At 32.6% G+C, this 24,626-nt stretch overlaps 5 protein-coding genes across 5 annotated transcripts; 4 read left to right on the forward strand and 1 right to left on the reverse strand.

The window, feature by feature from the left end:
• Positions 1 to 5,409: 5,409 nt before the first annotated feature.
• On the forward strand, positions 5,410 to 6,063 carry HELRODRAFT_65701 (hypothetical protein; the record flags this gene model as incomplete). Its single annotated transcript, XM_009021785.1, has 3 exons — positions 5,410 to 5,517; positions 5,622 to 5,783; positions 5,887 to 6,063. Coding segments are annotated over 3 exons (447 nt in total), but the record flags the coding sequence as incomplete, so codon positions are not given.
• A 4,204-nt stretch (positions 6,064 to 10,267) lies between these two features.
• On the forward strand, positions 10,268 to 11,673 carry HELRODRAFT_106779 (hypothetical protein; the record flags this gene model as incomplete). Its single annotated transcript, XM_009021786.1, has 5 exons — positions 10,268 to 10,355; positions 10,465 to 10,573; positions 10,692 to 10,817; positions 10,991 to 11,082; positions 11,207 to 11,673. The coding sequence occupies exons 4-5, from the start codon at positions 10,992 to 10,994 to the stop codon at positions 11,668 to 11,670; spliced, it is 555 nt and encodes a 184-aa protein (XP_009020034.1). The 5' UTR covers positions 10,268 to 10,355; positions 10,465 to 10,573; positions 10,692 to 10,817; position 10,991.
• A 188-nt stretch (positions 11,674 to 11,861) lies between these two features.
• Positions 11,862 to 16,346, forward strand: HELRODRAFT_185005 (hypothetical protein). The gene is made up of 13 exons (XM_009021787.1): positions 11,862 to 11,885; positions 12,228 to 12,405; positions 12,614 to 12,713; positions 12,839 to 13,023; positions 13,209 to 13,360; positions 13,474 to 13,555; positions 13,687 to 13,940; positions 14,222 to 14,317; positions 14,519 to 14,596; positions 14,683 to 14,874; positions 15,244 to 15,315; positions 15,565 to 15,668; positions 15,818 to 16,346. Exons 2-13 carry the CDS (start codon positions 12,321 to 12,323, stop codon positions 15,879 to 15,881), a joined length of 1,464 nt encoding a protein of 487 aa, XP_009020035.1. The 5' UTR covers positions 11,862 to 11,885; positions 12,228 to 12,320; the 3' UTR covers positions 15,882 to 16,346.
• Positions 16,347 to 17,606: 1,260 nt separating this feature from the next.
• HELRODRAFT_161916 (hypothetical protein) lies at positions 17,607 to 21,520 on the forward strand (the record flags this gene model as incomplete). The annotated part of the gene is made up of 6 exons (XM_009021788.1): positions 17,607 to 18,403; positions 18,641 to 19,382; positions 19,496 to 20,140; positions 20,432 to 20,516; positions 20,643 to 20,761; positions 20,849 to 21,520. 6 exons carry the CDS (start codon positions 17,607 to 17,609, stop codon positions 21,518 to 21,520), a joined length of 3,060 nt encoding a protein of 1,019 aa, XP_009020036.1.
• A 412-nt stretch (positions 21,521 to 21,932) lies between these two features.
• HELRODRAFT_66271 (hypothetical protein) lies at positions 21,933 to 23,731 on the reverse strand (the record flags this gene model as incomplete). The annotated part of the gene is made up of 5 exons (XM_009021789.1): positions 21,933 to 22,175; positions 22,289 to 22,429; positions 22,697 to 22,831; positions 23,001 to 23,170; positions 23,338 to 23,731. The coding sequence occupies 5 exons, from the start codon at positions 23,729 to 23,731 to the stop codon at positions 21,933 to 21,935; spliced, it is 1,083 nt and encodes a 360-aa protein (XP_009020037.1).
• Between the last annotated feature and the right edge of the window lie 895 nt (positions 23,732 to 24,626).

Consider the following 24,626-nt stretch of genomic DNA (forward strand, 5'->3'; position numbering starts at 1 on the left):
GGTAGATAGGCATAATTTTAATTGTAGGTAGGATAGATAGGAAGCATCCAACACTAATGTAGTTGAATAGGTAGGCGCGTAAGTTTATCGCTTCTATTTTTTTCTTGCACCCACATTACACGCATCAGCGTATTACACACAAATACATACATAAACACATATGTTAGTATTTGAGCGTAATTTTATTTTCATTACACATTCTAATTTATTATTACTAAGGCTGAGAGTAATTTAATTTCATAGGTAGTTAAGGGCAATAATGTAATTCTAGGAACAATCTTGTAATGTAAATTAAAACGCTGTAAGTGTATCGATAGGTAGGTTAATTATTAATTTTTACATTATTATTATTATGTTGGAGCCCAAGGCATTACGTAGGTGGTGGGGTGGGTGCCGAAAGGCCAATGAATTGGGCTCTTGAGTTTTGTAATTTTAGGTAAGCTAGGGCCATAATGTAATGAATAGGTAAGTTAAGGCTACGTTGTAACACATACTCATTAATAGATTTAGGGTTTATGTTTAAGTTTTATGTTATTATTACTAAGTTGGAGCCCAAGGCATTACGTAGGTGGTGGGGTGGGTGCCAATTGGCCAATGAATTGGGCTCTTGAGTTTTGTAATTTTTAAGTAAGCTAGGGCTTAATTGTAATGAATAGGTAAGTTGAGGGTACGATAGCCGATAGACTCTGAATTTCAAAGCCCGTTGTCGGAGGTAAGCTTTGGTGGCCAGTAACCGGCAATGGTTTACTATCCGGACGGCAATGGTTTACTAACTGCACGGTAATGATTTACTATGCGGCACGGCCATAGTCTACTACCCGCACGGCTTCCGGACGGCAAATGGTTTACTATCCGCACGGCAATAGTCTACTATCCGCACGGCAATGGTTTACTATCCGGTGCTCTGGCTGTCGGTGAACCTCTGTGCAAGGAGGGAGAATGAAGGGGGACTTTCGACTATCGTACCATTAACAATTTTATATAGATTAGTTAAGTTAATTGAATAGGTAGATAGGATTATTTTTATTAAGCAATTAGAGATGCAGGCACCGCTAAGCTTTCTGATGAGAATCTTCTCTTTATCTTTTTCCATCCCACGGGCTGTGTTTCAACAAGAATCTCGGGGGACTTGCACCAGTTTTGGAGGACAACGTAGGAACCGGACCGCATTCAAAATTCTGCCTTTGTCGAATGGACGACGGTAAATTTTTTTTACATTTTACTCTTATTATTATTTTAAAATACTATTTTACCACTGTTTTCATTTTATAATTTTTTGCTTCTAAGATTCTAACATTCATTTACTACTACGCTAATTAAAAAATTTTGTCTACAGAATGATGAGAGGTGGGCAGAGGTGGGAGTCAGCACGTTTCAGATTGTGGTCTCATGATGATTTAAACATAATGATGGTGGTGTAGGAAGAATCAGCTCGTTGGCTGTTCGGCTGACACTGAAGTTCGGATGAAATCTTGTGTGCCGACCAGATGATGGTGGTCGGTGCAATCGAGTGCAGTAACGACGATTTTTGAAGTAAGGTTTAGTTTCGTCTTTTAATTTTTCTCATTCATTCATACATTCATTCATTCGTTCATTCGTTCATTCATTCGTTCATTCGTTCATTTTATCACTCAATCTTTCAAATTATTTTTCCATTAATTTATTTTTTTAATCATTGAATCATTGATTGATTACTTAACTAATTAATTCATTCACTCACTCAGGCATTCAACATTATGCCTTTGTCGATTGGACGAAAGTAAGTTTTTTTATATTTTACTCTCTTTATTATTTTGAAATATTATTTATTTGCCATTATTTTCATTTTATAATTTTTTCTTCTAAGATTCTAACATTCATTTACTACTACGCTAATAAAAAATTTTGTCTACAGAATGATGAGAAGTGGGTTGTGGTGGGCGTCAGCACGTTTCAGATGGTGGTCTGAAGATGATCGTTCCGATGACAATTTGAAGATGACGATAAGAAGTGTCTGGAGAGTACACGCGCGCACATTTACACACACACACATCAACACAACACACACATACACAACATCCATTCATTCGGTGTCGTTGTTATGTTTCTCTTCAACTATCTATTTTCTTTACCGGACTTAATTTAATTCATAGGTAAGTTAGGGATTGAGATGAGTTGAACAATTTTAAGTAGGCTAGGGCTTAACATTAGTTAAAAAGTTTCAAGTAAAATAAAAACACTAAAATATGTTAAATAAAATATCTGAAACATGTAAAATTCCTAAAACGTAGAAATACAAATTCGTAGGTAGGTGAGTTGAGTTAATGATTATAAGTAAGCCAGGGCCCTGAGAGTAATTTAATTGTAGGTAGGTGACTGACTACTATTCTTGCGACTTCTTACTAGTTTTGTGTGATGTGTTTGTTTGTTTTCGCTTCACAGCACCACACCAACAAAACAAACTACATTTCATTCTCGTCGTCGCCTTGAATTTTACCTTTTTGAGCAATCTTTTTATAATGTCTATTTATTTATTAAATGTTGACTGGTATCTAGATTTTTAAATGGTTATATAATTTTTGGATATTTCTTGATTTACTTTGTAGGCCTATATATGCATACTGTCTGGTATGTTGATTTAGCTATTATTTTGTTATATTTGTTTGTTTAAAATACGAATTTTAAAAAAATGGACGTTTTTAAAACTATAATTACCGCCACTTTTAATTTTTGATTGAGTTCAAATAAAAGCAACTACTGTGTTTGTCTTTCTTTACTAAAATCTCGAAATTGTGGAGATTAGATTGTAATATAATATAATTCAATGATACTACTGTATACTGCTACTAAATTGTATCAAACAATTTTCTTTGGTGAAAATTCCCAGTTTCAGTTTATCTTCATCAGTGCGTGGTCGTTGCGGAATGCGAAGGAACTTCGTACGCGATTTCTTCTGAAAAATGTCGTTTTAGATCGTTTTTATAAGTAAGTGAGTAAATTTTTTATCAAATTGCATTGCGTTTGTTAATCGGTTGCGTTTGCTTGTTCGTTCGTTCGTTTCCGTTCATTGTTCGTACTCACGCCGTTCCCGTCATTTAAGAAGTTATCCGTCATCACCGGCCGATCGATTAGGATTAGTATTAGTTGGATTGAATGGGGATTATTAGTGAAATCTGAAGTCACTGATTACTCAATTACCGAGTGATTCTGATTTGTGTTGTTAGGTATTTATTAACTATTATTAGTGAAAATTATTAAAGAAAGAAAATAATGAGTTGCAATGAAGAAGACAACTTGAGCAGACAGGTTCGTATTTTATTAAAAAATATATAAATTTTAATTTAATCTCTGGGAAAAACCTTTACCTACAAATGTTTTTTTCCAGATTTCTTTTTTTGTCAAGTGTCTTGAGTTCAGAACCAAGATTTTTATTTATTTTAAGCATGATAGAACAAAAAAGCTTTTTCTGGTATTGCTATTGCTATTCTATACCATTTTTGGTGTTCGAAGATGGTATTCGTAGGAATACAGAATAGGAAGATGGTCTACACTTGTGTGTTTATGTGTGTGTTGTGTATGTAATCTGCTGTAAATATTTATTATTTAACAACTATTGTTAGTGTCCTGTGCAAGTATTCTTGTTATACAACAACATATTTATATACATATATATATTTAAATTCAGTTGTAATAAAATTTGATGGACTTTTTGATTTCAAACTAGTAACAAATATGAACAGGATGATGAGATTCAGGCTCTGGAAGCCATATTTTACAAACAGTTCTCTCTTGATCAAGAAAATAATCGAAAATTTAAAATTGTAATAGAAGAAGAATCGTCTGATAAAAATATTTTCTCTTTAGAGTTGAATGTTAGTGTTTTTTCTATCACGTTTATTAGTTATTTTGTTATATTTTTCATTATTTTTAATGTTCTGTTGTCTTTTTCCAATTTTCATTTAAAGTTTTATTTCACAAACTTTTAATATTAAGAAGCTTGTTATGATCGTTTATTAGCAATGAGAATTAATTACAATTGTGTAATTAAGACTAAAAATTGTTTTCTCGAAGTAAAAATTCTCTCAAATAGGTTGAGTTCACTCCTAACTACCCCAGTGAAGCTCCACCTATCTATAGAATTCGGTAATATATAATTCATTCTGGAACAATCATTATAATTATACATTTATTGTTATTTAATGTTCTTTTTTGTTATTATTTTCAATTTTAAAATAGATTATACCTCAAAATAACAATAAACGAAGAATACTTCTATAAGTTTAATTGATAGACTGTAAATCTACAACATAACATTTATAAAATATTCTCTTTTTTAACTTTCAAAAAGAGCTCCTTGGTTAAATAGTAGGGAATTGGATGAACTCGATTCAATTCTCGGCGAAATTTACTGGTAGGTTTTTTGGTTTTTAAACATGGCATTATTTCAACACAACTTTTGTTTAATGGTTTTGACACTGTATTATGTGATGTTAAGAAATGTTTCAATCTTTAAAATAGTCATCAAATTGTTAAGAGTTAAAATTTACAAGTAATTTATCCTTTTTTTCTCAAAGTAATAACGTCGGTGAGTCTATAGTTTATCTATGGGCTGAAAGGATTCAAGAATTTTTAAAAGATTTTGCCAGCCAAAGTGTCTTAGAACAAAAGCCTGTCATTGAAAATTCACCAAAAGATGGTCTTCCTTCTACTTTTACATTTTATTTGATATTTTCTTTCTAATTAGATTATATGTAATATAATACCAATGTGTCTCTTGTCTCTTTGTTTTGCATGAATGTGTACACAGGTATATTTTATTTTGGCAAAAAATCTAGACGGTAATAATTCAAATTTATTTGCGGTCACATAATTATAATAGTGAATTGACTTTGGTTTATATATATATATATATATATATATATCCTATATATATATATATATATATATTCAAATACCTAGTACAGTTTAGGTCACAGAATTATATTGTGATATACAGATGTATCATTTAGGTCATGTCATATTCTCAATCTTTCAATAAATCTTTCAAGCTGGGATGTCGCAGGAAATTCCAAAAAGTGATCATGAGCTCGTTGATGAGGTCGTTATTGAAGGTGGTGATAGTTACGATTATGAATATAAGCCTTATATTCCCATCCAAGAGCCCGAGATAAAAACTGAAGATGGTTAGTTAATTGTTCAAAGGCGACCACATCAGATTTTTGTACGTATAAGTGGCTAACAAATTGTTAAAACATGTTTTAATTCTATATTTCTCTAAGAGTTACTACTCTAATTTTTAGTTGTAAATTATTATGTGAAAAGTTCAGTTCTTTCTACAGTTTTCACAAAATTTTATAGTGCTAACTCGTTATAGTTTTGTAATCTTTATCTAACTAAAGCTAACACAACTATAACAAAAATATGTAATCTAGTGAATTACTTGTCTCAGAGCTGCCTCCTATCTACGACGGTCGGATTATTACAGACAGAAAGAGTGAATTTCAAGGGCATTTGGCGCCAGTTTATCATATAAAACAAGTGAGTGGAATTTGATCAGTTTAGTAACTTTGGTTAGGTTAGGAGGTTTATTTGTAAAATCTGAACAGTTGCCATTAAACTTTATTTTAATAATCGTCTCTTAGGTGCACATGGTGGTGAATAAGCTGAAGGAAAATAAAAAAATAGCAGACGCCACCCATAACATCATAGCCTACAGGATTGACTCGGATATTGGTGGGAAAAACTCCGGCTCATATGACGACGGTGAACACCATGCTGGCAACAGAATGCTCCATCTATTAGAAGTAACCACTCATTTTTATTCAATTCAGTATGAATATGTAGGTATGATATAATTTTATAACTTGCACTCAAATGTTGGATTCTGATGTATGTACTTATTTACAGCAAATGGATGCCAAAAACGTCTTGGTTGTTGTTTCGAGATGGTACGGCGGCATTCATTTAGGACCCGACCGTTTCAGGCACATCAATGCCTGCACGAAGGACTTGCTGGAAGAACACGGATACATGCGACAGAAAGTTGTCCTAATTACTTTTATAATTATTATTAATTACTTTTAGTGTTGTGATGGAGATCTTTGTTATCGTCATAATTCTGTGTTGTAAATGTGATTTTGATTTGCTGTCACATTATACGCTTAATTGTCAGCTGATGTTAAGTGGTACTAGCTAATTTTGGTTTTGCTGTTACTTGGTTTTGGTAAATTTTATTAGTTCTTTATTATTATTATTGTTACTATATTTATTTTATTTCAATTTAAGATCAAGAAAAGAACGAAAAAGTCACCATCTCCTCCCAGAACATCATCAGGAAAGCTTTCCTCGAAAAATATAAATAGGCATAAATAACAAATTTTAATTTTTTTCATGTATAATGCGCTAAAACCTCTTGTATACGTTTCCAAATGTAATTTATGGATGATTTCAACGGACTTTACTGCATGTTTAATTATTTTATAAAATAAAAGTTATATTTTTTCTTACGACGGATTTATTTATACACGGCATTCTTTGAATTTGGCGATCCAAGTTCGAACCTTGGCCGAACTTTTGTAGTTTTTTTGTATTATTAGATTTTAATGGTTGCTATTCGTTCAAATACTTGCTAAAAAATGTTCAAAAAACCGTACATCTCTGGTTTAGTGTTTAAAGTTGAATCTTGGTATTTTTAAAGTTCAACGGTTTCGTTTACTTTACTGTTAAACCTTAAATATCTTTTAATCTTTTAGTTACTAGTAAATATTTAATACGTGAATGAAATTAGGAAAAGTTATTAAATACCCAACCACGAACAAAATCAAGGAAAACTGTTGAACGACGAACGTTTAGTTGAGTATTTCATCTCTCAACCTGTCAATCTAACTACTAAATTACTAATTAACTAAAGTCTAAAAGGCACTGATTCACCGCAAATTTCGCCCTATCTTTTTTACTTTTTTAAAGTTTTCTAACAATGTCTATCTCTTAATTAATGACAATAACTGCTTGATTACTAACTAGTTGACTAATAAAAGCCAATCATTTATTTATTTATAATAAATTTTATATAACATTATAAAATCATTATATTATAATTATAAAAGTGAAAGTAGGGTACCCAGTTTTTATTTTAAGTTTTAATAGTTTTATTTAATTAACTCCAGCACTTACACACTCACTATACTATAGTAGTCAAAAATAATAAAGCTAGTCTTATTACATTTTAAAATGACACCTAATTTTTTACTTATCAGATGGGTCTAGTCTAGTGGTATCTGTATTATCATAGATAACTAGGTAATGTAGTGTTATATATATATATATATAATATATATATGAATGTATATGCATATTGTATATATATCTATGTAGATATACTATATATACAACAGTATTTATATAAAGTATTTTATGTATGTATTTTTCTAGCTGGTCATGATGTTGTATGTTTTTATAACTAGTCGTACTAAAACTAAATGAAATGTATTGCAAAATAAGCATGATATCTACTATTGTAAATAAATACATGAATTAAAATAGAGTGCAGTAACTTTGTTTAATTTAGTTAAATGATAATATTAGTACAAAATAAATAAAATAATAATAAAATTGGTAAAAATAAATAAATTAATAAAAATATTAACAAAAAATAAATTATGTATGACGAATGATAAATGATGAGAAAGATGTCTGTGGTTGTGGGTTTTGAAATGATCATCTATTTGACAACTCTATCACTATTAAATTGTTATTCTACTACAACTGCTACTACTATTACTACTACTTCTTCAGCTGCTACTACTACAACTGCTACTACTACAGCTGCTACTACTACTACTGTTACCACTACTACTACAACTGTTACTACAACAACTACTCAAAAAATCAACATTAATGATTTTGGTGTTTTTGACAGTATAGCTACTAATACAAGTAGTTCTAAGGATGGTTTGTATTTCGTTGTTGCATTAATTATAATGATTATTATTACATTTTAATTTAATTATAGTTTTATTATAGCGATATTATATTAAAATGTTAATTGTATTTTCTATTGATTTATTTTTTTATTTATTTTATTTATTCATCATAGTGCCTGATGTCTTGGCTGTTATCTTGACTAGTGGCAAGAAGGGAGCGATCAAAAAGTTTAGAAGGGATTTTCAAAAACAATCATTTTCAAGCGTTGGTTTAGTTGGCTATGAAATGATGACGACGATGATGGTGATGAGGAGGACGATGATGATGATGATGGTGATGATGAGGAGGACGATGATGATGATGAGGAGGACGATGATGATGATGATGGTGATGATGAGGAGGACGATGATGATGATGATGGTGATGATGACGACGATGATGATGAAAAAAATTTGAATTTCCTAATTGAATGAATGATCAAATGAGAAGCTAATTGAAATCAATTTTCTCGTTCAGCAACATCTGTTAAGATTGAAAGTTACATCACTCTATGATGATGATGACGACGATGAAGGTGATGATGATGACGATGGTGGCAGTAGAAGGAATGATGATGATGATGATGATGATGACGTCACCAATGGTCATCATGAACATTCACTGAATGAATTAGGAGGCTGGACAATATTGCCAATGCTAAAAAAGTTTGACGTTGTTTGCATTGTTGTTGTTGATGATAATGATGTTGTTGTTAATGATGATAATGATGTTGTTGATGATGATAATGATGTTGTTGTTGATGATGATGGTGACGTTGTTGTTGATGATGATAATGATGTTGTTTTACAAGTTTATACAAGAGGTGTAAAACATGTAAGGCTGTTCTATTTCTTAATGGCTATGGGGATGAAGATGAAGATGAGCCGGCTGTAAAAGTTAATTTGGAAGTTTTGTCAAGAGAATTTGCGAAGATCGATTTTAACGAGGTTGTTTTTTTTGGTCTGCTGATGTACGCACACACACACACACGCATATATATGTACGCCCACACCACATACATACATACATACATACATACATACATACATACATACATACATACATACATACATACATACATACATACATACATGCATGCAACACACACACACATACACACACACAAACATACATACAACACACATACAACACCACACATACATACATACGCACATACATCCAGTACCTATTTGGTGGCCAGCTGCTGAGAGACACACAGCCATCAATCATCCATCACTACAACGTTAAAAATGGCCTAGACTTTCCATATCCCAATCACGAATTAGGATTCTTCTTGTCTCGGCCACTTCTTAAAAAGTGCTGATGCGTTTTTTTTTCCATTGATTCTTCGTTATGTTCTTATATCTCTTTACTATTATTACTAATATTATTATGAATTTTTAATAATAATAATATTATTATTATTATTATTTATTATTATAGTTGTTATTATTGTTATTATTGATTACAGATTGGCAAAATCTTTCAAGAGGGAGTCTGTCACAATTGATTTTTCAATCGACGCTTATTACGAGGTCAGTACAACAACAATAATAATAATAATACCAATAATAATTATTATTATTATAGTAATAATAATTACTATAATTATTCATTTAATTGCTCGGCAGCTTCATTTCAAGTGCTGCTTCGACATTTTTCATTTTTTTTTTTTACAAATTGGATCGAGTGACTTGATACCATTTAATGGAGTTTTTTCATGGTGTGTGTTTTCACTGCAGCTAGCCCAGTACATCTACGAGCAGAGTCAGACCGTGCTGACAAATTTCGATTTCATTTGCAGTCATGTGGAAGATGACCACAACTACCACACGCGGCCGCAGCAGCAGCGTCATCATCCACAGCAACATCATCTCTATCACCGGAATGAATGTGCAATTTATGGCTCTTATAAATTTTCAAAATGCGTGAGTTGTTGTCCGTTTAGGCATCGCAATCGTCGTCACACAGCCATCATCATCGTCATCGTCTTCCTCCTCATCATCATCGTCATCTTCGTCGTCGTCCTCCTCATCATCGTTACAATCACTACTATCATCTGCGTCGTCATCATCACCATCATTATCTATTTATAGAAACGTAGATTTGATACTGGCCTTGACAATGTATTTGTAGCTGTGAAAACCTGCTCCAAATTTCATAAAGAACGAAGTTAGTTTTTGTCATTTTTATTGTTATAATAATAATAATAATTATTATTATTATAATTATTGCAATTATTATTAATATTATTATTACTTTTTTTTATGACAACTGCCGACTGTCCAAATTTACTTCCCATAGTTTCAGTCTTGAATTCGACCTGGGGTAAGAATGCCAAACATCTAACTTACTTCAGTGACGTTCGTGATGACGTCATCCCTACCGTATACGTCGGTACCCCTAACACAGAAATAGGTATTTTTATTATTGATAATAATAGTGGTGGTGGTGGTGGTGGTGGGTGATGATGATGATTGGCAACAACATGGTTATCATCACCATCATCATCATCATCACCACAAGGTCACTGCAAGAAGTTGTTACTGATACTGGAGAAAGCATACAACCTGTTCAAGTTAAACCAAAGATATCATTGGTTGCTTGTGGTCGATGACGACACGCTAATAAGGTTACTCTCTCTCTTTCTCTCTTTCTCTCTCTCTTTCTTTTTTTCTTCTCTCTCTTTCTATATACTTATTTAGATTTATTTAGTCATGTGTCTATGTTTATATTTTTGCTCTGAACAGTTTGAATAGGTTAACTACAACGCTAAAATGCTACGATCCTTACAATGACGTCATCTTCCTGGGAGAGAGATATGGATTCGGTGTGGTGAGAGGATACGGTTATGATTATATTACTCTGGGGGGAGGGTAAGTTTTGATGGCGAGAAGGATGAGAATGAAGATTGTGATGGATGACATTGTTGCCTTATTTGACGATTGTGGTATTGAGAATGGTCTTTGGTTATGACGACTCTGTTGTTGTTATTATTTATTATAACACTAATAATTATTATTATTATTATACCCCATTTACATGATAGAATGGCAGTAAGTAGGGCGGGATTATTCAAGTTGATTGACAGCCGAGCATGTTATTGCAACAGGGACGACTCCCCTGACGATATGACATTGGGTATAATTATAATTTATTTGTTATAATTATTCTATTATAATTATTATTGTTTATTATTATTATTATTATTATTATTGTTTTTTGCTGATACTACAATTACTGGTAATATCATAATTGTTATCAGGGTCGTGTCTGGCGCTCCTAAATATCCGTATTAGCCACGATTCCCGGTTTCATCAGGCCCAACCACGTGACTATCACCCCAGTTTACTCAAATATCGACGGCCTATTTCATTCCATAGACATTACAGTCAGGATAACTTTGCTGTCTATGATAAATATTTGAAAGATGATGATGGCGATGATGATGGTGGTGATGATGACTTTGATGATGGTTTTTATGGTCATTCTGATAATACTGCTGATGTGATTGGTAATGGTGTAGTTGACGATGATGACGATAATGTGGATGATTCCGATGGAGATGACGGACGTGATGACGTAGATAATGATGACGACGATGATAATGATGACGTGGGCAGTTTTGATGATGATGATGATGATGATGATGGCTGGGATAAAAATGATAACGATGATGAAGTATATGATGATAGATCTGATGAATTTTTAATAAAATCTGAACTCTGATTATTTGATTTTCACTTGCTTGGGCTGTTTCATTGCAAAAAGAGATTTTAAAATTTCGCTTTCCATGTAGCATTTTTATGGCTTGGGTGTAATGGTTATATGGGGTGCTCTCAGTCAGTTTTTGACCATGGTTATGATAAGATTTAAATTCACTTTTGACGGGAAAAAGTCCAAAAAATAAAATGGCTGCCTTCTTTTCAGTCGGAGGATCGCAAGTAAATGTTTAATTTCTATTAAGAGAAGGCTTGACATTCAATTATTTTATTTAGATCGTGTAGAAATTGTTTTTTTGCATTGATTTTTTTATCATGATCTAAATTATCCAACGCTTTTGTTTAATGTTTGTCTGCAAATAATGTCAGACCATAATTTAATTTAAAAATTTTAATTTAATTAATTAACTATTGGTAAACTGAACTATAACTATTCAGTTCACCCATTTATTTATTTTTCACTGGAAAAGGTTTAAACAAACTTGTGAGGACAAATGAGATTTGTTAAAAATTGAATTTTTGTTGCTTGATGAATTTTTTACTTTAAATTTTATTATATTTCAGTTTTTCCGTTTGGCGTCCAGTTCTTTAACAAAGTCATTTACTAAAAAATTCCTAATCCGGCCACTTCATTGTAGCTTTCAGCAGGAATTTTGTATGGTAAAATGTAGAACAACGCCTAGACCATCTTTAAATGGTGTCTTTTTGATCCCAACAACTAACCACATCCTATTGCCACATAGTTTGTGGATTCTATTTTTTCCTAATTTTTAAATTTGAAAACATTTTATCTGAAAATAGACTATCTATGCTTGGTTTTGGTTATGTTCATTTTAAAGTCAGAATTTGTGTTTTTTTATCTATTGTGATTTTTTAAATTTTTTAAATAAAAATAATCTAAAAATTCATTTCTCAAACTTTATTGTTGTTTTCACACCCAAACCAAACAGAATCCTATTCAGTAAAAACTGAGAAATCTCCGACGAAGATAGTGCAATTCAAACTGTCAGATATTGGGGAGGGTATCAGGGAAGTCTTGCTGAAAGAATGGTAAGAAATAATTTATTAAGTTTTTTAATTATGCATGCTTCCATATGACAATAACAATTGAAAGTAGATGAAAATTCTAAAAATGTTAACCTTAATAAAGTAAAAATACCTTTTCAACTTGAAAGGTTCATAACGGAGGGCGACAAAGTAGCCCAATTTGACAGTATATGCGAGGTGCAGAGCGACAAGGCCTCGGTCACTATCACCAGCAGGTATGATGGTATCGTTAGAAAGTTGTACCATGCCGTTGACGATACTGCCCTTGTCGGCCAGCCCTTGGTTGACATTGAGGTCGAGGGTAATCTTGAAGGTCAGGGTCGGTTGTTGTTTTTGTTGCGGTCGGGCTGATTTTTCTATAGTAAATATTGTTTTTTCAATGTTATTTGCATTGTTTATGTTCTTATTTTAACGTTGTTACTGTTGTTGTTGATCTCCTCTTTATCACCGTCATCATCATTAACGCCATTTCATGATCAACCTGTTTTTTATCACTAGGCTTATCCACAAATGATAACATCACATCGTCGTCATCTTCTTCTTCATCTGATAGTGATGATGATGTCATTGAGGCCAAGGATGGACTGAAGAAAGAAGAGAGGAAGGTTATAGCAACACCGGCTGTTCGCCATTTAGCCAGTGTTAAGAAGGTCTGGATGGTTCATCCGATCAATCTTTCAAATGAATATATTTTGAATAATTAAAAATTAAATGAAAGTTTAATTAATTTTCTGATTTCGTTAAATAATTTTGTAATTCTAAGGTTGATCTGTACAAAGTGACTGGCTCAGGCAAGCATGGCAGAATATTAAAAGAGGATATCTTTGCTTATTTGAAATCTTTGGGTCCGTTTTTTTATACTTTTTTGTGATAAATAATAATAAAAATAATGGTTATTTGTATTATTTCTTTTTTTAATCAATGACACATGTACATCTTTGTTAATTTATATAGTTCAGAATCAAATTCTTAACAGAAACTGCAGCCATAGAAGTGAACCCTCCATCCACAACCACAACAAAACAACCCTTACCACCACCAACAACGGCCTCAATATCGTTACCAACATCTACGACGTCAGTTACGCGACCCGACCCAGTTTTGCCCTTGATTTCTAGGTCAGTGGAAGCCCCAAAAGACAGAGTGGAGGTCATATCTGGAATGAAGAAAGCCATGGTGGCCTCAATGACTGCTGCCAATTCTGTACCACATTTTAGTCTCTGTGATGAGGTTTGCCTGTGTGTGTGTGTGTGTGTGTGTGTGTGTGTGTGTGTGTGTGTGTGAATGTGAATGTTTGTGTGCGTGTATGTTTGTGAGTGTGTGCGTGTTTGTATGTCTAGGGTGTTATGTTGTGCGTGTATGTTTGTGAGTGTGTGCGTGTTTGTATGTCTAGGGTGTTATGTTACACTCTTCTTATTCTAGTTTTTTACTTGATACAGGCGTTTTGTTAATTTATTTTTTATTGTTTGATAATTCACTTAAAATTGAGACATCTCATTCATTTGATGCAGGTGAATGTTTCAGAGTTAGTTCACATGAAGCCCTTCATGAAGGAGACGGCACGGAAGTACGGTGTCAAGTTTTCATATACCTCTCTATTTGTTAAAGTTAGTTTTCTTGTTTGTGTTATTCTTTCTCTGTTTATCTCTCTCTCTCTTTTCTCCCCCCCCTCTCTCTCTCTCTATATCGTACTATAATTTATCTGAACAATGAAATAACGTGATATCTTACATAGCACTCAAACTGACCAATAACATCACGCCACACGACAAATCATGCATATTTGAATAACCAATCACATCACACAGGCAGCATCCCTTGCCTTGCTCCACTACCCAATCTTGAATTCATCTGTTGATGAAGAATGCAAGAACGTAATATACAAGGTTATCATCATTATCATCTTCATCATCTTCTTCATCATCATCTTCATCATCATCTGCATCATCATCATCTTCGTCATCACATTTAGGGTTCACACAATATCGGAGTGGCTATGGACAGCCCAAATGGTTTAATCGTCCCTAACATTAAAAACGTCGGTCAGTTAAACGTACTTGAAGTTGCTTCAGAACTTAGCAGGCTAATGCAACTGGCCGCCTCCGGAAAATTAGGGTTGGCCGATTTGACGGGTGGAACGTTTACGCTTTCCAATGTCGGAATGGTAAGTTAGGAGTTAGGTAGGGATGTAAAATTCGAAATTGATACAAAATGGTGTTTAATAGTTAAGCATTATCTTGTCTATGATAATTTTTAAGTTTAATTGTCGTAGTTTTGTTGTTGTGTTGTGAGTTAGAGGTTGAGAATTTTGAAGAATTAAAAGTTGCATATGCCGAAAACGACGTAATAGTGACGCAACAAAACGCAACGCGCGTCCTCGTCTGTCGTACGTACATTGCAGTCGTGACGACCTGAATGCTAAGAGATCTCAGCCCAGTGCGATTACTTAGAAACGTTTGATTATTTTATTCGTTTCATTTTGTTTGTAATTGAAAAATTATTATTTATTTATATACCCATTTGTTCTGTGTAGATAGGAGGAACGTATACGAAGCCAGTCATATTCGTGCCTGAGGTTGTCATAGGGGCCCTTGGTTCGATTACAGTTAGATCCTGCAGCTTTTAGCTCTATTTTTTCATTTAACTGATGGTTGTGACAATAATGATAAAAATGTGATGTTTGTGATGATAAAAATGACGGTTGTGGCATTCATGATACAATTTTCACTTAGAGTGATGATAATGATTACGTAATAGTGATGATAATGATCATCTGGTAGTGATGATAATGATCATCTGGTAGTGATGATAATGATCATCTGATAGCGATAATTTCGATCAAATTCTTTTCTAGAAAGTTCCAAGGTACGATGGCGAGGGTAAAGTCGTTCCGGCCCACGTGATGAACATCAGCTGGTCAGCTGACCATCGGGTCATTGACGGGGCAACTTTAGCTAGGTCACAATGATGACGATGATGATGGTGGTGGTGGAGGGGTGGTGATGATGATGACGATGATGGGGGTATTGATGATGATAATTGAGATGGCGATGTTGTTATTGATGATGGTGACGGTGATAATATGTGACGCAATAATTTCCAAACAGGTTTTCTAACCTCTGGAAATCTTATCTGGAAAATCCCGTCTCATTTCTCCTGCACCTTAGATAATAATTATGATCATAATAACTTAAAATAATAATTATTTTAATAAGTAATTATATATATATAATTATTATATAATTTATTTATTTCACACATGCGTATTCACGCTTACTGTGTCTTGATTTTAAGACCCTTGTCTTCAGTTAGACTTAATTGCCATATTTGTAGATTTATTTTTTCATATAAACTCATTTTTTATGATACATTCACGTACGTATCTAGATATATGTGCGCTCATTTCTTTAAATGAGTGTGTATGTTAGTCCGTGTATTTACATATTATATGCGTACTGTACTTATTTATATAAGGTACACGGATGTTTGGTATATATATTTTACAATTTTTTCATTATATAATTATGATCTGCTGGTTATTCATTTATTCTTTAATTTTAAACCATTTGTTCATTTTTAATTTCGTTTAAATACATAATGATTTGTTAGTTTGCTGTTTGATTTGGTAATACAAATATGTTACTTGGCTCAAGATTTATATATATATATATAATGTATATGTGTGTGTGTATGATATGTATTCACGAAGCGCTTATTTTAATATAGATAATTTTTCATGTTGATAATGCAAACATTCATTGGCTTTCCATAGCATGTTTGTTTTCGTATTTTAAGTAAATCCATTTTCGCTTACGTTTGTTTTTTAAAAAATTTTTTTGCTTTGCAAAGTTTTCATAACCGCAGAGTTAGTAATTCAGTGAAATTGGTAGAAAATTATAAAATTAAAAATTTTGAGATATTTAAGTAATTTTTAGTGGTTCTCTTGAGTAGATTGGGTATAATAACCAAACCCATCACTTTTTCTTTTTCAACTTTTAATTTAATTTTAATGGCGTCCATGTGCAAAAATGCCAAAAATTTTTTAAAATAGTCAAATCTTTCAATTTTGAGCTCTATTAATTAAATTAGAAATTTAGTGATTGCAATTAATTTTATGATATAAAACTTTTGTATCTTAAATTAATTAATTTAATAAATTAATTTTAAATTTAAAGACTTTTTCAAAATTACAAGCTAGATTTTACATTCTAGTATTGTACAATTAGTTTTTTCTTTCCTGATTTGGTTTTCTCATTTCAGTTCAGAATAATTTTTTTCTGGTAACAACTCTTCATTTAATAATTAATTAATTTATTTGAATTTGAGTTAAAAATCTTAAATGTTCATTATGAAATACCCAAATAAAATAAACATTAATGAATAAATTAATGAATAAATACACAATTTAATTAATAATTCACTATTAAATATTGATTGTATTATTAAATTAAGTGACAGGTTGTATTGTATGTAGATCCTTGTTTGTTTGTAGGGTGTGTAATAGAGAGGTTGACGTACAAATTATAAATATTATTAAAAAATTCACTCCTCTATTTTACTTTATTGTGTGAAGGGCCAAGTTACTTTAAATTTTTTTTTAATTAGTAATAATTCAATAATAGTAATTATATTAGATATTTCACCATCGTCATCTTCTTAATATATAGATATACATATAATTTTAATTATATATACATAATATTATACATATATATGTATATACATATTATACTATATATATTATATATACATATAATACTATGATGTATGTACAATACAATTTATATATATGTGCATAATAGTAATTTTTTTATTTAAAATGAATTCGAATTTTTTTTTAATGAATTAGTTTCGTTTAGAGATCGATTAGAAATTAATTTTAAAAAATTTCACCAGATGTCCAAACGCAAAGAGGAGTTACTGGCCATGTTGAAAAACACACTGGCTCTAAGTAGGAGTTCACTCAAGGTAGCAGAGCCCGATCAAACCGAAGGGAAATGTACAAAAGGAAATCTAGGCCAGAGAAGTTCTGACACTAATCTCTTGAATAAAAATAATAATAATAACAATGTTGGGTATAATGTTGATGATGAAGATGAGTTTTTGTATGGCAAGTCTAATGTATTTGCTGACGGAAGCAATTATGGAAACCAAAGATATCAAAATAAATTGGAGGCATCATTTGATTATTTTCACGGTGGGCTGAATAATGAAAAATTTACATATAACAGTGGCAAGAATTATGAATTCGATGTCATTAGTTCTCAAGAACAACGACCGCCTTCTAGGTATGAGCAGTTTGCAAAGGATGGTACCAACTTCTACAACACTAATCAAAATGATCCTGATTTGAGGGGCTATGAATATTCTCAGTCAGTTTATGCTACCGAGATTGCTAAGACATCGACAAATCCATTTGAAAGTTGTGAGAATGTACTGCAAATAAATCAACGGCAGGAAGAAACAGCAGATGAAATTGATTCTAATAAATTACTCGACACCATTTTGAAAACCATATCCATGGATGAAAAACTTTCTAAAATTATTGTTGAGAAGATGAAAAAACCGGGTTCTGATATTGGAAAATTGAATGAAAATCCACCAAAAGCTGCCAAACAAGAAGAAAAATTGACTCCAGTGCTCAAGTCATCATCCCAAACTTCTATAAAAACTGCTACCAATCCCTCAGACAGGTTTTTCATTTTAAGTTGATTTGTATGTGGTGTCCTTGTTTTTGTTAATTTCTTTGAAAATGAATTTGACACATAATAAAATATTTGAAAAAATACTACCATTTTGAATAATTTTTGTTGTTGTTTTTATAGATTTAAACTTGTGCATATCTCAACTAACTATATAAAATCATAGAATTTTACATAATTTAATACTGGTTCTTATTTAGCACTTTGATAAATTAACTGATCAATTAGTAACTTAATTTTAAGATATGGTGCAATGGAGAAGAGTTATGAGGCCAGTGAAACAGTTGAACAGGTAAAAGTTGTAAAGAAGCCAGCCACTGAACAAAATTTGGATCAAAAGTTGAACATCACTAGCAACAACAGCAACAACACTGCTGCTAACGTCAACAACAGCAGCAATACTGATAGCAGCTGCGACACCAGCAAAACACAAACTGAGACAACAAACTGGAACAAGAAGACAGAGGAATTCCTGAAAAGATTGCAAAATCAAAACTCAGCTCCAAAAGATACAACAGCAGTGACGATGGTGACAGGTACTTCAAAAGCAGATGAAAAGAAATCACCAATGACATCTACACCTCCACAAAGAAATAAAAAACCACCCACCAAGGAGGACCAGCTGGAGACGACAGACCCCACCAAACAAGCACCTCATTCCAGCTTCACTGACACAAGCTTGCAGGAAATCATCGACACCATCAGAGCAGTTGAGGTGGAGTTGAACAAGTTGGAACAACACAGGCAATTTCTGCTGTCTAAACTGCCCAACCCTGATACGGAAGACATTTTGAAGGTTAATTTAAAGACTCAGCAGGATATGAAAACTCAGCTGGCACTTTTGAAAGAAACTCTCAGTCAGGTTGAGTGCCAGAAGCTGAAGAGCATAGCTCTCAATAACTGCAATCCTTCTAACAATACCAGTAGCAGCAGCAACAACGACAACAACAACAATAATAATAGTAGCAAGGTTTCCAACTGAATGTTTTTTACTACGTAATTATTTTCTTTTACAAATTTTTTCTTTTTTTCTTAAGTTCATTCTGAATTTAAATCACCAAAATTTTTGCTTGTCATTTACAGAGAAAGCGCTCAGATGACGTCGTTGAGAAGAAATTGAAAAAATCTACCAGGAGCCGATCCAGGTCCAGAGGTTACAAAAGATCCAGGTCACGTTCCAGATCAAAATCTAGGTCAAGGTCACCGTGGGGTCGTAAGCAAAGGTGGAGACGTTTTGATTCAAGAAATTCCAGACAGCACAGAAAATTTGATCAAGGTAGCAGAAGTAGAAGTGGGTCAAGGAAAAACACAAGCAAAAGTGGAAGTAACTTTGGAAGGGATAACAAAGATAATAGCAAGTCTAAACTTTTAACTAATACTTCTCCTGATACACTTGCTAGCACTACTGTGAAAGAATCAACAAAGCAACCAACCAGTAGCACTGCTGCTTCTAAAGAAACATGCACTCCAACAGCCGAAGAGAACGTGACTAATCAGGCAAAACCTGTCACAAATTTACAGGTAGATCAGTCCCTAAACGCCAGTGAAGCTATCCAGCAGAAAGACATGCTACAGAATGTTAAATTTGGCATAGAATTTGCCATTGCCCTGTTTATGAAGGCCAGCAAATTTTTTGATGGAGGTAATCTATGGTGTGAACACTGTGATCTCATCTTTGAATCCTTTGGTCAGTTGTGTCTACACTTGCACACTGAGGAACATTTGCATGTGGGTTTTTTTCAAATTTATTTTTAGATTTCGATTGATTTATCTTTGTCTATTGTAATCCGTATCATTGTTTATAATTAAGTTATTTTATACAAAACCAATATTTATATTGCAGGTTGTGGAAATCTAATAATTTTTTTCAGTGGTTTTTTTTTATTGTTGTGGGCCGATGTTTTTTTCGTTAATGTTGGAATAATTTTTCAAAACCGACCGCACCCGACTCATGGAATTAACTCAGTTTTTAAATTTCCTCTCAGAAAATTTCGTTCATTTCTTTATAAAATCAACCAGAAATCAGAAGACATAGGGACGAAGAAGAAGTCAGATGTGCTAGAAAGAGATCAGCCTTCAGGTCCACAAAGTGCGCCGGCCAGGGGTTAGTAACAATTTGGGATAAAAAATTTAACTTTCAACTACTTGCGATAACTTATATCGTTCAAGTGTATAGCAGTTTATATTTATAATATTAATAATAATTTTTACTGTTGTTTCATTTTTTCAGGTAATGAATTCATCAGGCCAGTCCAAGCGTATTGCTGCTCCCTGTGTGATGAATTTCTTGAAGACAGTTCCAAAGCAAAGATGCACTTTACTAGCTCCGCCCACAATTCTAAATTTAAAGTTATTTCTATTTCAACACTAATCACTAATTTCATTTTGTTTTTGGGCCCCTGTATTAACTAAAAGTATTTTATAAATTCTTCAAAGGAATATGTAGCAAAAAATAACGCTTATGAGGTGCCATACCTAGCGAGAAGAATGAACGCCCTGTTCAAAAAAGAATGCGTCTCTAAGGTGACACCAAGGAGTATCTTAAAGTCAGCTGATCCAGTTGTAGATATGTTTGAAGATAGCACAACGGCCACCGCTACTAACAAATTAACAGTTGAAAAGAAGGTAGGTAACGTAGAGAGTAGTAGCAGTATAAAAAGTGTTGCAGCAACTGGAAGTAGTGGTGTTGGTGTTGATGCAACTATGACTGAGGCTAAAATGATGCATATGCTGATGCAACAAAATCTCCCACAACAGCCTCCACAGCCACAAAAGCCCCACTCATTTCAACCACCAAGCAACCAACAATTGGTTCACCAGCAGTCACATCCACAACAAAGACCTCCTGTACAACAACAACAGTATCACAATCAACAAAGACCACCGATACAACAGCAAAGACCACCAATACAACAACAGCAACGTTACCAACAACAATATCAACTAAGACCATCTCAACAACTACATCAGCAGCAGCAACAACAACCTCAAACCTTCAAAGCAAAGGAGGATCCAACACAACAGCAGCAGCAGAAATCTGTACTTGTACAGCCATTCAAACTAAACAATCAGCCAAAGAAAAATTTTGGTGGAAGTCGTTTTCACTAAATTTAACATTATTTTTCTATGTGTGCAGTGCATACATGCATGATATATATATATATATATATTTATAATAAATATATATATATATATACATACACGAATGTTACAATGGTTATATATATTTCAATAAGTCAACGTATTCAAATACGGATTAACCTTATTTTACAAACAATATCTTTAATTAAGGCAAATGTTGCCTTTTTGTTAATTTTGCTTGTCACTGAATATTATTTTGCATCTTTAAAATGCCTAATACTTTAGGATTTAGTTTTTTATGAGAGTTGTTAAATTCGTTTTCATTGTTTTAATCAATAATATAACAGAAATTAAATTAATTCTCAATTGAAATAACAAACTCGTTTTTAAATTTTGAATTCAGAAATTTTTAAAATAGAAATAACAAATGAGAAGAAAATTAATTCCAAACATAAAGACCACCATTCCATGTTGAGCTGGCACAGATGCCATTCAGCACCGGATGCCAGGCAACATCTAGCACAATATTATCGTCGTCATTTTCTGTCGTGGCCGCCGTCGTTAGTGAAGTTAGCAACTTTGTGCTGGCATAATTGTAGAAGACCACCCTGCCGTCTGTGCTGCCGCTGATTAGGGTGCCTCCGTTTGGGTTGATGTCACAACCCACGTTGTAGCCCAGTACCTTCAGAAATTTTTTAAGAAAATTTGTTAAGATAGATTTTAAAGTTACTATAAATGGATATTTGAATATGAAAAAAATATGAAATTTGAGAAAAATATAAATGAAAGTTAAACCTTATGTCCATTGAATTGCTTATGTTTGTTCATTCTATAGGGAGGCTCTGATTGAAACTGTGCAACGTAGTTACCATTCGTCTGAGCTACAAACTCGTTTCTACATGGATGCTTGCATATTCTTGGACATGTGTATTTCTCCTGTCATCAAGAATTACAGATATATAACAATTATTAATAATAAATATAAATCATGAATAAATATAATGAAGCTGATCAGAGTAAATTTATTTTTGAATTTTTTGAGTACAACTGTTATACAAAGAGAAAAAGGGAATGATTTGACTGAAATAGACTGAAAAATATGCAACACATGAAAGAGATGGATAGAGAATTCTATAGAGAAAGAGAGAGAGAAATGAAGAGAGAGAGAGTTAGTGAAAATCATCCATCAAGAAAAAAGCATACATGAAAAATTTGATTGGAGATAACAGAAGCAGTTGAGAGATCCCAAACCATGAGGCAACGATCTGCTGACTCTCGACATACAAAACTGCAGGAACTGACGAATTCCTCTTCATTCAGGAAACAAATGTCTAACACCTGTAAATTTATAAAAGTAAATATTCAATAAATTTAAATGAATTTTAATTGAAAATTGAATTAAACATTCGATAAATTAAAAATAATTTTAATTTGTAATTATATCCCTAATTTAATTTATTTAAATGAAACTTTTGAAAAACTAAAAATGAAATTTTGATAAATGTACTTGATCTAAAAGATCTTTATACTTGAATATCTTAACAGGCTTAACAGGTAATCTTCTATCAAAACTCAGCAAAGAATTATTCGATCCTAAGACCATAACGTTATCATTGCCCGGTTGAAATTGTATGCTGGTTAGGAATTCACTATGTAAGTAGGAATATACATCTTTACCTTGAATAAAATAAATGAAATTGATTTTATAAGAAATAAAGGAACTAAAAATGTTTTAAATATTGAAATAATAATTATGGATACTATAGAAAATCTCTGTTTAACTGATACAAAAATGTGCATTAAAAAAATAAAGTTGAAAGATGACGCAATTTCATAGTTATAACCTGCCTCTAAATCTGTTAATATCAGCATTTTGTCATACCCACAACTGCCAACTTTTCTGCCACAACTTGTCCAAGCAGCATCTCGTACCCCGGCCACATGGCTTTTGATTGTGTAAACGCATCTCTTCTGGAAAATATCACTAATTTTGACAGTGCTATCTAAACTGGCTGATAGTATCAAGTTACTAAATTCATCACAGCACCATTTTATTCTATTGACTGGTTTTTCATGGTTTTGTGAATGCAAATGAAGCTTCTTTGGGACATGATTATTTCGTTTTTTCTTTAAATTTGTTTTGATTATGTTGTTGCCTATATATTTTATCTGAGGTTGAGGGATTATTTGTTGGCTGCTTGATGTGATTTCAGGCTGAGAACAATTATTGACAGACATTTTTCTTCTTTTTGCTGATACATATTTACAGACTGGTGTTAAGTTATCAGTGTTACTGTGGCATTCAACATTATTACTATTATACCTTTTCAGTTTAGCATTAAAATTTGAGGTAGTATTGTTACAACTATAAAAGGAAGAAATGCTGTAAAATTCTTTGTGTGATGGATAAGGTCTTTCATAATAATTAGGTGAATCGGTAACTGCTGCAGTGGTTGAGTCATTTAAACCAAAAGACCAAGAACACGAGTGTGCAGCTGATGTTGTGGTCGACGTTGTGTGGTTGTTGGTGGCCGTCAGAAAAGAATTTATTGCTGGAGGTTGTGTTACTGTAGTTGTGTTAATAGTAGTAATTACTTTTTTTGGTTTAATTTTTTTCGAAATTTTCAAATTGAAATAGTCCTCTGCACTTTCATCATTGCTACTGTTAGCAGAATCATTTGATGAATCAGAGCTTGAATAATTAGTTAAATTCATCTTTGTAACGTAAAATCCCACTAATTTTCTTGACTTAACTTTTACCGTAAAGTAAACGTGTAAACCAGTTGTAAAACCCCTAACTAATAATTAGTATTAGTCTATTAGATATCCTAATGCTAATCCTTTTTGGCGAAGTAGACCGGCGAGTCCTGACAATTAAAAAAAGCAATACGTTAATAATTAATGAAAATTAACACAGCAAACACATTCCAAATACATTAGTTCAAAACTGAGTAAAACAAAGTTTGTTAACCTTTTTGACAGAAAAATCGTGCAGATCGGCAGATGTTTACGATTATATATATATAGACAGATTTTACTATCTAAGTTTGCTTTTAAAAATTGCTTTATTTCGGATGCGCGTTAACTGACGTTTGTTTACTTGTTTAACTTGTCTAAAAATACACACCCGTGT

Source organism: Helobdella robusta (genome assembly GCF_000326865.2).
Source record: "Helobdella robusta unplaced genomic scaffold HELROscaffold_3, whole genome shotgun sequence".
In the NCBI taxonomy this organism is placed as follows: domain Eukaryota; kingdom Metazoa; phylum Annelida; class Clitellata; order Rhynchobdellida; family Glossiphoniidae; genus Helobdella; species Helobdella robusta.

Excerpts from the sequence above, each read along its gene's own strand:
- HELRODRAFT_185005 (XM_009021787.1), top strand. The coding sequence starts at position 12,321 with ATGGTAAAATGTAGAACAACGCCTAGACCATCTTTAAATGGTGTCTTT. Across the intron at positions 13,361-13,473 it reads ATTTAGCCAGTGTTAAGAAG|GTTGATCTGTACAAAGTGAC; the intron begins GTCTGGATGGTT and ends TGTAATTCTAAG. Across the intron at positions 15,669-15,817 it reads GACGGGGCAACTTTAGCTAG|GTTTTCTAACCTCTGGAAAT; the intron begins GTCACAATGATG and ends ATTTCCAAACAG.